Source organism: Eleutherodactylus coqui, chromosome 11 (assembly GCF_035609145.1).
Source record: "Eleutherodactylus coqui strain aEleCoq1 chromosome 11, aEleCoq1.hap1, whole genome shotgun sequence".
NCBI classification, from domain to species: Eukaryota; Metazoa; Chordata; class Amphibia; order Anura; family Eleutherodactylidae; genus Eleutherodactylus; species Eleutherodactylus coqui.
Genome location: NC_089847.1, coordinates 59,412,382 through 59,423,812, shown reverse-complemented (window position 1 = coordinate 59,423,812; position 11,431 = coordinate 59,412,382). Strand labels below are relative to the sequence as shown.

Genomic DNA, 11,431 nt, shown 5'->3' with positions numbered 1-11,431 from the left:
GGAACCTCCGCCAGCAGCGGCTATAAACGGTTGCATGAGATGTCAGAGAGTGAGGAGTCACGTTGAAAGCGAGCTCTCCTGTCCGGTTCTGACCGGTGACGGACTCTTATCCCGGGCAGGGAAGCACAAGAGGAGAACGGAGCGGAGAGGAGGCCCGGATGGGATAAGGCAGTAGCTGTGCTCAGATTCAGCCAATAGCAGCTCAGGACGGGCCTGCTCACGAGCCAATCAGAGCGCGGCCGCTGTACATATAAGAGGCGCCACCAGCGCCGCTCTCAGAGTTTCTCTTCCAGGAGAGTTTTACTATTTGATTACCTCAGCACACAATGGCAGAAACCGCGCCAGCCGCCGCTCCTCCTGCCGCCGAGCCGGCTGCCAAATCCAAGAAGCAGCCGAAGAAATCCGCCGCAGGGGGCGCCAAGAAAAGCAAGAAGTCCTCCGGTCCCGGCGTGTCGGAGCTGATCGTCAGAGCCGTGTCCGCCTCTAAAGAGCGCAGCGGGGTGTCTCTAGCCGCCCTGAAGAAGGCTCTGGCTGCCGGAGGGTACGATGTAGAGAAGAATAACAGCCGCCTGAAGCTGGCCGTCAAGTCTCTGGTCACCAAGGGCAGCCTGCTCCAGGTGAAAGGCAGCGGCGCCTCCGGCTCCTTCAAGCTGAACAAGAAGCAGGAGACTAAGGACAAGCCGGCCAAAAAGAAGCCAGCGGCTGCGGCCAAGCCCAAGAAGCCCGCTGGAGCCAAGAAAGCGGCGAAATCTCCTAAGAAGCCCAAGAAGGCTCCGGCCAAAAGCCCGAAAAAAGCAAAGAAACCTGCAGCGGCCGCCGCCAAGAAAGTGGCCAAGAGCCCGAAGAAAGTCTCAAAGCCGAAGGCCGCCCCAAAGCCCAAGAAGGTGACGAAGAGTCCGGCTAAGAAGGCGGCCAAACCCAAAGCTGCCAAGAGTCCGGCTAAGAAGGCTGTTAAAGCCAAGAAGAGTGCGGCTAAGAAATAAGCTGAAGCCGCCCATGCATTTACCCCACAAAGGCTCTTTTCAGAGCCGCCACCTTCTCACCGCAGAGCTGTATTATCACTGCCTCGAATTCTGTTCTAGATAGCAGCGCCCCATAGCGGCTACAGAGGACTTCATATCAGTTGGTAGTCAAGGGAGCGAGGGGGAGGCTGTAGAGGGGAAGTAATACGAGACATTGTCGCCGCATCATCCCTGTTCCTGTTGGGGAGTGTGACCTATACAACGCGTGTATGGATGCCGGGCTGAGTGTGAAGGGGGAGGGGACTCGCCGACCTAATGCATTTCCCATAAAACCAGCACAGCTTCTAATGGGGGAGACTGCCGTGCAGCGTGGAGTGTGTGTTTCTGCGGACATATCAATGCAGGGAAGCAGCTGAGAACATGATTTCACAGACACCCGTACGTATCATGCAATGGCCTGATAGGGTGAGGTGGGGCCAGCCTCTGCCGAACGCTGATTGGTCGCGGGCATCAAGCGTTTTGGCGGGCTAGTGGTTTGTTTGAAAAAGCCAATGAGATGTAGGGGGCGTTGTTTCTAAGAGCCAATAGGGAAAAGCAAGTTGGGTATAAAGGCTCTGCTCTTTCTACGGCTCCCATCATATCACATCTGTGTGCATCTCTACAGTAGAGCTATGGCCAGAACCAAGCAGACCGCTCGTAAATCCACCGGAGGGAAAGCTCCCCGCAAGCAGCTGGCTACGAAGGCCGCCAGGAAGAGCGCTCCTGCCACCGGCGGAGTGAAGAAGCCTCACCGCTATCGTCCAGGTACAGTGGCTCTCCGTGAAATCCGTCGCTACCAGAAGTCCACCGAGCTGCTGATCCGTAAGCTTCCCTTTCAGCGCCTGGTGAGAGAGATCGCCCAGGACTTCAAGACTGACCTGCGCTTCCAGAGCTCAGCGGTCATGGCCCTGCAGGAGGCCAGCGAGGCTTACCTGGTAGGACTGTTCGAGGACACCAATCTGTGCGCCATCCACGCCAAGCGGGTCACCATCATGCCCAAAGACATCCAGCTGGCCCGCAGGATTCGCGGAGAGAGGGCTTAGATCTGCTCTGGGCACCGCATGGAACACAAAGGCTCTTTTCAGAGCCACCAAATCCTCCTCAAACGAGCTGCATCCTGTCCTCCGCTGTCATTTCCCCAACTCGGGTTCACAGCCAGCCTGTGCGCGGTGTACCCTGGTGCCGCCTCTTCCCAATAATGTTCTCTCGTCAGCAGGAGGTGGTCTGTTAACCCCTTCAGTGACCTAGTCAGTTCCTCAATTAATTCATGCCATTCTCTCATCTTTCAAATGTAGTAGAAAGAGATTTGAGTCCCCGGCAGACTGTTATGAACGTGGTTGATCAAACGTGTCCGTATGAGGCATCTATCTGTGCCTGTGGGCCGGGAAGGGATTAGTGTTGAGCATGTATTTATGTGGATATTATCTCATTGTACGAAGAAGAAAGACAGCAATACACAAAACTACACTAATTAATACCGCATAATGAGATTGATAACCGGCCGGGAAACTGTTAAGAAATGCGGTAAATTCAAAATTCCAAACGGTTCTGTGTTAAACCAATCAGCAAGGAGAGGGGAGTGGCCAACATGTAATTGCCCCAATAGGAACGCCTAAACTTGCGTCATTTGTTACTGTTTTCAATCTGGTCCGCTCGTCGCGTAGATAAGGGAGGACGCTTGAGCTGGTTGGCAATCGCTTTCTGCTTTTAACGTAGAAGATGTCTGGTCGCGGTAAAGGAGGGAAAGGTCTTGGGAAGGGCGGTGCCAAGCGGCACAGGAAGGTGCTCCGTGATAACATCCAGGGCATCACCAAGCCTGCCATCCGCCGTCTAGCTCGCAGGGGAGGCGTCAAGCGTATTTCCGGCCTCATCTATGAAGAGACTCGCGGCGTCCTGAAAGTCTTCCTGGAGAACGTGATCCGCGACGCCGTCACCTACACCGAGCACGCTAAGAGGAAGACCGTCACCGCTATGGACGCGGTGTACGCGCTCAAGCGCCAGGGCCGCACTCTCTACGGCTTCGGAGGTTAATAATTCTGCTCTTTCACCATAACACAAAGGCTCTTCTCAGAGCCGCCCACCTCTTCCAAGGAAAGGCTGTAATACAACTCCTTGTGGGGTCGTCAGCAGCGGTGATAGTCTATGCGCTCTGATATGATACAGCGGGGGTGGAGCAGCCTCCCCGTCAGGGTGCGCTTCAGGCTGCGGTCACGGCACGCTTTTAAACCCCTTAACCTATTTAGGGCAGGCAGGTTATGTTTATAATACGCGATGAGCTGGGCCTGAATTAATGAGTGCGGTGAAGGGTTAACAGACCTGCCGTTGGAGGTCGGGTGGTTTTAGTGCCGCCTATGGGCGGGGCTATAGTCAGATTCTTCCCGCTCATTGGCAGATCCCCGGAGATTTTGAACTTCCCGCTCAGTTGATCGCGTCTCCCGCTCTTCCTGTCCTCCATCCATCCATGTAACACGTGTAATCAGTGACCAGGCCGTCTGATATAGAGGCGCTCGGGGCTGGAGGTAAAGAACCCTCAGATACACCCCCTAATCCCAGACCTACGACGGGCGGTGGAATCCTCTACCTGCTCCACCCGTAACGCAAGAGGACGTCTAATCCCTGTAGGTTTACTATAATCCAAAACCAGCCTGAGCCGTGCAGGGCTCTGGGAAATCTGGGTGATATAGCTCCACCTCCATAACAAGGGCATGGCTGTGGAGTGACATGATGAGCGCACTTCTAAGGGGCGAAGGTGTAGAGCTCTGAGAGGGCTGGATGATGCGGCTGTAACGCTCTGTAAGCATACGGCCCACGCAGGACCCTGAGAAAGCTGGGTGTTCTATCCGAAACACAACAGAAGCGTTCCGATTCTTGTATATACGTGAGCAAACAGAGGACTCTGTTAACCCGTTATCGCACGGACTGGTGAGCGAGTCCTACAGCCGCCCGTCCTCTGGACATGAGGTCACCTAGAGCAGGACGATTGTGCGCTTCTGCCGGTGACAGGGATGGCCAAATTGGCATCCGCCCCAATCTCTGCCTCCTTGTGGAAAGTCCTGTACAGTTAGTTTCCCGGTGCAGCCGGCGTACCGGCCACCGAGTATCACAGCATAGAAGCGGCGCAGCTCTGTTGTAAGGAGCATGTGGGTGGCTCTTAGAAGAGCCTTTGGTTCTATGGAGGATCAGCGCGATCACTTGCTCTTGCTCGTCTTGCTGCTCTCGGTCTTCTTGGGCAGCAGCACGGCCTGGATGTTGGGCAGGACGCCTCCCTGGGCGATGGTCACCCCACCGAGCAGCTTGTTCAGCTCCTCGTCGTTGCGCACAGCCAGCTGGAGGTGACGGGGGATGATGCGGGTCTTCTTGTTGTCCCGGGCGGCATTGCCAGCCAATTCCAGAATCTCAGCGGTCAGATACTCTAGCACTGCTGCCAGATAGACCGGAGCGCCGGCGCCCACCCTCTCAGCGTAGTTGCCCTTGCGGAGAAGCCTGTGTACACGGCCGACAGGGAACTGCAGCCCTGCCCGGGATGAGCGAGTCTTGGCCTTAGCACGGACTTTACCTCCTTGTTTGCCGCGTCCAGACATCTTCTAGCACTTGAAAGGAGACCTATGAAAAAAGAATACTTCGGAAGTTGTGATAACGAGAAGAGCCCTTCTGTTGACTTTTATAACCTGCTGCTCCGCCCTCCTCTTTTCTAATTGGGTAGATTTCAATCCCCCCAATAGAGGCCAGACTTGAGGAAGAACCAATGAGCGGCACTGGGCGTGGCTAATGACGCTCACAGAGGCCACATGTCGCTGAAGTAGAACAGCAAGCAGACGGCGGTACTCATTTGCATGGCCCCGCTATAAATACCGCAGCGCTGGGAGGTGCAGGAACACTGTTCTCTCTAGTGAGGAAAGTATCTCTACGTTATCATGCCTGATCCCGCCAAGTCTGCTCCAGCGCCCAAGAAGGGCTCCAAGAAAGCCGTGACCAAGACTCAGAAGAAGGACGGCAAGAAGCGTAAGAAGACCAGGAAGGAGAGCTATGCCATCTACGTGTACAAGGTGCTGAAGCAGGTCCACCCCGACACCGGCATCTCCTCCAAGGCCATGGGCATCATGAACTCCTTCGTCAACGACATCTTCGAGCGCATCGCAGGGGAAGCCTCCCGCCTGGCTCACTACAACAAGCGCTCCACCATCACCTCCCGGGAGATCCAGACCGCCGTGCGCCTGCTGCTGCCCGGAGAGCTGGCCAAGCACGCCGTGTCCGAGGGCACCAAGGCCGTCACCAAGTACACCAGCGCCAAGTAATCTGTTCTGTGGCCCGCCGTGCACGATCACCCCAAAGGCTCTTCTAAGAGCCCCCCACCCCGTCTACAGCAGAGCTGTCACCTCCTAGTCGGTGTGTAGGTTATTGTAATACGTTGCTGTAGAGGGAATGATAACCAGATTGTGTGCTAGTTCTCTCTGGTGTCTCTTCTGCATCGTGCAGTATAAATGGCATTATTGGGGGAGGCAGCAGCGGAACACAGATGATCATCTCCGACTCCACCGCCTGCTGCGGTTTGGGGCTCCGTTTTCTTCCCCGTGTCCACAAGCGCTCGGGGGGGCTCTGTCCTATTGCCTACCAGCAATAGCAATCATGTCTCCTGCTGTCAGTAGGTGGGGATAGACCGCCGTTATGTCGGCGCGGCTGCCGGGTGTTGATGCATTGCTCCCGGTGTGAGGACAAAGCGGCCGCAGCATTGTTATGGACGATGCCCTGACGGACTGCTCAGAACCCGTGGTTTATATCGCCAGTAATGCAGCTGGGATGAATTAGAAGAAAGCTGCGGATGGTAAAGAGCAACTAGGAGGATCGCCGACGGGGAGAAATCCTGACAAGGTGCAGTTCCAGCACACTTTAGGGAATATTTAGAAACCCAGCGCGGGAGTTCGGGATATTACCCGAGTGTGATCGGTGGAGTGTACAGCGCCGGCCGCATGCTTCCCCCGATATGTACCCGTCCCGGCAGCTCGCTGATAAACCCAACTGTTCTCTCAGAAATGGTGAATACGTGACAGCCGGGCCGGGGAGCTGATAGTGAGCGGACCTGGAGCTTGTGTCCTGGGAATAGGCAGATCTCTAAACCATCCGGGTGACCCGCGGGCAGAAGAGCCGTCACTCTAGAGCACCCGCGGACGCCTCCATACTGGTGGGCACTGTGCGGCGCTCTACCTAGATTTAGTGGCGCCGCACCGGACAATGTTGCTGCTCGCGGTACTCTGAGCACAGTGTATCCCCCGCTAATTAGATACCGGCAGCCCTGATCGCCGCTCTATCAGATGCCCCGTCAGTGATTACACGGGTTACATGGAGTGTGTGTGACCGAAGCAGTGGGGTGCACAAAGGGTCGGAGGCAGACGACATAGTTGTCCAAGGATGACATGCTGGGGGCTGTAGTGCATTGTAGTGGGTACAAGGGGGTAGCGGAGGCAACCCGGGATGCCTGACAATGAGAGGCTTGAAGCGCCAGGAAAGGGGAGGAGGAGCATGACGAGAAGAGCCTCACACTCCCCAGCTCCGCATGTAGAGGTGTCCAGGCGCCTCTTGACTCCTTTTACTCCAGCGGCCGCAAAGGGAACGAGAGCGGTGCAGGGACCAGAGTAGCAGCAGCAGTGGGAATGGGAGCCAAGATAGCCTGGCGGGGACCAGAGTGACAGCGGTCATCCCCTCACATAGAGGCGCAGACTGTATCTCTCAGAGATCTGCAGGGCCACCCTCTTGCCTAGGTTAATTTAGTGCTGCGGCTATATCATTCAGCTCTCCCAGAGTCCTGCAACACGATGTCAGTGCAGTACTCTGGGAGAGCTGGGTGCTATGACCGCAACTCTATATAAAATAATGGCTCCGCGGGTCCTTGGGAGATCTTGGTGCAATTGCAGCACTTCTATATGAGAGGACCGCCGTGCAGGACGCCTCCAATATGGTAGCATTACACGGATTAGCGGGCAGGCCGTATGCTTTAGTGCAAGGAGGACATACAATCAGTGCGCCGCAGCCTGCTTCCTCCTCTAACGGTAGGAGGGGAAAGGGACTAGAGCCTGAAGTACGCGCGGGCCAGGAAGCTCTTCCTTCACCTGAGACATTCCAATTATCAGACTGAATCAGCGGCAACCCCCCACAAGGAGTTGGATTACAGCCTTTCCTTGGAAGAGGTGGGCGGCTCTGAGAAGAGCCTTTGTGTTATGGAGAAAGAGCAGAATTATTAACCTCCGAAGCCGTAGAGAGTGCGGCCCTGGCGCTTGAGCGCGTACACCACGTCCATAGCGGTGACGGTCTTCCTCTTGGCGTGCTCGGTGTAGGTGACGGCGTCGCGGATCACATTCTCCAGGAAGACTTTCAGGACGCCGCGAGTCTCTTCATAGATGAGGCCGGAGATACGCTTGACACCTCCCCTGCGAGCTAGACGGCGGATGGCAGGCTTGGTGATGCCCTGGATGTTATCACGGAGCACCTTCCTGTGCCGCTTGGCGCCGCCCTTCCCAAGACCTTTCCCTCCTTTACCGCGACCAGACATCTTCTACGTTGTAAGCAGAAAGCGATAGCTGCTCAGCGCAGAGCCCTAGTCTATATATACAGTGAGCGGACCAGAGAGGGAACTACTGATCAGGGCCGTCATTGCAGGGCGTTTCTTTTAGTTGTCTAGCGTAAAGGCCCATCCCCTCTCCCTGCTGATTGGATGAATACAAGAGCCCTTGCCATCTTGTGCAGCCGATTGGCCTGTCAGCTCCTGAAGCAGTGGGAGAGAAGACGGAGTGAAGGAGACAAGGGCTATGCAGCAGAGAGCCGCTGGAGCGTGAATCCCTCCTGTAAAGCGAGCAGTGCAGCTGCTGCCACAAACACGTGGGGGCGAGGAGAGAGCGCGCAGGGAGGCTTCGGTGAAGGGGAGTACTAGAGCTCTGCTGCATCAGCGCTCCCCTGCCGGAGCAGAGAGACACTCAGGAGCCACAACAGACAGCTATGGGCGGCAGGAACATCTGGGCACCGTGTATAACAAGGAGGCCCCATAACCTGTGACAGTCCCCGGCACAGGGCATACAGTGGCACTTCTACTGCCACCCCAAGAAGCGCCAGGATTACTCCTCTGCTGTGGCCACCATGCTGTGCAACACTCTGCAGATTCTCAAGACCCGGAGTCCCTCATTACAGTCATCAATGAAGTGCAAACCGAACGACTTCCCTGTGTGACTGCTGCCAGACACTGCTGTATACTCCTTATGTCTTAGGGGCCTTTACAGGTCTACTTAAAGGGGTTGTCCCGAGGCAGCAAGTGGGTCTATACACTTCTGTATGGCCATATTAATGCACTTTGTAATGTACATTGTGCATTAATTATGAGCCATACAGAAGTTATAAAAAGTTTTTTACTTACCTGCTCCGTTGCTGGCGTCCTCGTCTCCATGGTGCCGACTAATTTTTGGCCTCCGATGGCCAAATTAGCCGCGCTTGCGCAGTCCGGGTCTTCAGCAGTCTTCTATGGAGCCGCTCGTGCCAGAGAGCGGCTCCGTGTAGCTCCGCCCCTTCACGTGCCGATTCCAGCCAATCAGGAGGCTGGAATCGGCAGTGGACCGCACAGAAGAGCTGCGGTCCACGAAGACAGAGGATCCCGGCGGCCATCTTCAGCGGTAAGTATTGAAGTCACCGGAGCGCGGGGATTAAGGTAAGCGCTCCGGTAAACTTTCTTTACTTCCCTGCATCGGGGTTGTCTCGCGCCGAACGGGGGGGGGGGGGGGGGTTGAAAAAAAAACAAAACCCGTTTTGGCGTGGGACAACCCCTTTAAGGAGCTTTAAGCAATTTGCAAAATCCCCTGCAAAGGCAGGAAATGCAGAAGTGGTTCTGCTATGGGACCCACTAGACAGAACTCTCCCAGTGATACACTAAAGATGTTTGCGAGGGGGGAACCCCCCGACCCGGAGCCTACGACATCATCTGCATCAGGAGACGTGGCCTCTGCACCAACCGCCTGTTTGAGTTCGCTTGCTGGGTTGGTTCAGACTTTGCAATGACTGTCCAATCGGCTCTTATCAGCGATGCAGACAGCTACTGCTGCCCTTACGGGTAAAATCCATGAGATCCGAATGGATGTGAGCCTGTTGAGACAAGCCACTCAGAATCTAAGAGACCGACCGGGTCACTAGTACAGAGGACAGGATCTCTGTGCTGGATGATACCGTATCCCCGACGGCAGCTACTGTGCGAGAGCTTACGCAAAAAGCAGAAATCTGGAAACAAAAGGCGGGTGGCTTGGGAAATGGCTGACAGCGGAATAATCTCTGTGTTGTGGGCCTACCAGAACGCACTGAGGGGCAGAGACCGCAGGGGATCATGGAAGCATTCACGTAGTCACCGTTCCATGATCCCCTGCGGTCTCTGCCCCTCAGTGCATTCTGGCAGGCCCACAACACAGAGATTATTCCGCCGTGAACCATTCCCCAAGCCGCCCGCCTTTTGTTTCCAGATTTCTGTCACACAGGTCTTTGTGGTGGAGCGCGCACACCGAGTACCCATGAAACCACCTATACCAGGCGGGCGCTCCTCCCGGACCCCTGTTGGCAAAGCTGCTCAACTCCTGGGATAGAGAGGTGATCGTACAAGCTGCCAGAACAGGAGGCCCTCTTAGATGCAACAATGCTGCAAAATCCATCTTCCCGGACTTCTCGGCAGATCTACAAAAGCAGAGAGCGCCCTTCTTTGGGATCAAAAGGCAACTCTGAGATCTCCAGCTGCCATACTCCATGGCATATGGATGGTGACCGCACACGTTTCTTCTCCTCTCCGTCTGAGGCTGAGGAATGGCTGTCTAACAGGCATCAACCAGAGTGACTGAAATGTATACTTATCCAAGAAAAAGAATCAGCTATACTAATAGATCATAGACTGAACATGAGTCAACCATGTGATGCGGCAGCCAAAAAGTCAAATGCAATTCTGGAATGTATTAAGAGAAGCATAGAGTCTAGATCACGTGAGATCATTATCCCCCTCTACTCTTCCTTAGTCAGACCTCATCTGGAATATCGGGTCCAGTTCTGGGCACCCCACTTTATACAAGACATAGACAAACTGGAGCAAGTTCAGAGAAGAGTTACCAAGATGGTAAGCGGTCTGCAAATCATGTCCTATGAGGAACGGTTAAAGAATCTGGGAATGTTTAGCAGAAGAGAAGGCTGAGAGGAGACTTAATAGCTGTCTACAAATATCTGAAGGGCTGTCACAGTGCAGAGGGATCAGCCCTATTCTCATCTGTACAAGGAAAGACAAGAAGCAATGGGATGAAACTGAAAGGGAGGAGACACAGATTAGATATTAGACAGTGAGGGGATCAATGAGTGGAACAGGTTGCCACGTGAGGTGGGGCGAGTAATCCTTAGATGGTTGTCCGGCCTCTGAAGACTCCCATTGATCTGTGATGTTTTAGTGATCCTGCACTGAGCAGGGGGTTGGACCCGATGACCCTGGGGGTCCTTCTAACTCTACCATTCTATGAATCTATAACTACCTTCTTCTTTCAGGCAGAGAGCCTATTATCTGCTGAGTGGGCCCGCTTCCAAATTACCCTGCTTCGCCTCAGAGGCTCTATGATTAGAATATTTAATGTGCATTCAACTTCAGGTTAGCAGGCCCAGGATATATATGTGCATTTAAATGATAGGAGCCTGGAGGCATAGAGATATGTGCCCATTATAACAAGAAAAATGCAAACGTCTCAGGACGTACCGCCTAGGATCGAGCGGTATGGATGAGAGACTGCTTTCTTCATGCAGAAAAGAGGACACAGCAAGAAGTATAAGACGGGAGCTAACATAACCTGCTGCATAGGTGAGATCATTACCATTGCCAGGATATATATGGTTGCCCATGGATCGCCGTGTTCCTGACTGCTGCGGGTGTGACGCCCCAATGGTTCACAAGCACTACGCTTAGCAGGGTGATGTTCACAACTACTCTGGTAGATAGATATGCACCGAAGAACAGTGTGCACCACAACTGAAATGCATAACCCTGATGAAAAGCCTGTGCGACACCAGGGTACCACACTCAGCACGGCGACAGGGAACGCATGCGCTGTATGAACGAGCCGCACACCATGCTATGCTGAATGGTAGCACCGCTACAGGGAGGATGAAGCCTGGCCCTAACCTAGTAAGGGAGGTGAAGGGGCCCCGCCTTAAAGAAGAGTAGTAGCCTCGATAGAGACGGCCCCACGGTCTTCCTCCTGGGCCCTGTCTGTCCCTGAAAGGACCCCTGGAGAGATGAACCGAACAGCAAAGCAACACAGAAATGCAACTGAAAAGGAACCCATAGCTACTTATCTGCAAGTAGAAATATACCCAGCACAGAAGAGCTCCAAACTCCAGGGACTCCACTATGGAACATAATAAGCAGCACTGAGCAAAGGGAG

At 54.4% G+C, this 11,431-nt stretch overlaps 4 protein-coding genes across 4 annotated transcripts; 3 read left to right on the top strand and 1 right to left on the bottom strand.

The window, feature by feature from the left end:
- The first annotated feature begins 326 nt into the window (after positions 1 to 326).
- Positions 327 to 1,001, top strand: LOC136582565 (histone H1B-like). Its single transcript, XM_066583732.1, has one exon. It carries the CDS (start codon positions 327 to 329, stop codon positions 981 to 983), a length of 657 nt encoding a protein of 218 aa, XP_066439829.1. The 3' UTR covers positions 984 to 1,001.
- A 632-nt stretch (positions 1,002 to 1,633) lies between these two features.
- Positions 1,634 to 2,105, top strand: LOC136582564 (histone H3). The gene has a single exon (XM_066583731.1). It carries the CDS (start codon positions 1,634 to 1,636, stop codon positions 2,042 to 2,044), a length of 411 nt encoding a protein of 136 aa, XP_066439828.1. The 3' UTR covers positions 2,045 to 2,105.
- Positions 2,106 to 4,173: 2,068 nt separating this feature from the next.
- LOC136582566 (histone H2A type 1) lies at positions 4,174 to 4,610 on the bottom strand. Its single transcript, XM_066583733.1, has one exon. It carries the CDS (start codon positions 4,580 to 4,582, stop codon positions 4,190 to 4,192), a length of 393 nt encoding a protein of 130 aa, XP_066439830.1. The 5' UTR covers positions 4,583 to 4,610; the 3' UTR covers positions 4,174 to 4,189.
- A 288-nt stretch (positions 4,611 to 4,898) lies between these two features.
- Positions 4,899 to 5,305, top strand: LOC136582563 (histone H2B 1.1-like). The gene has a single exon (XM_066583729.1). The coding sequence runs from the start codon at positions 4,916 to 4,918 to the stop codon at positions 5,294 to 5,296; it is 381 nt and encodes a 126-aa protein (XP_066439826.1). The 5' UTR covers positions 4,899 to 4,915; the 3' UTR covers positions 5,297 to 5,305.
- Positions 5,306 to 11,431: the final 6,126 nt, after the last annotated feature.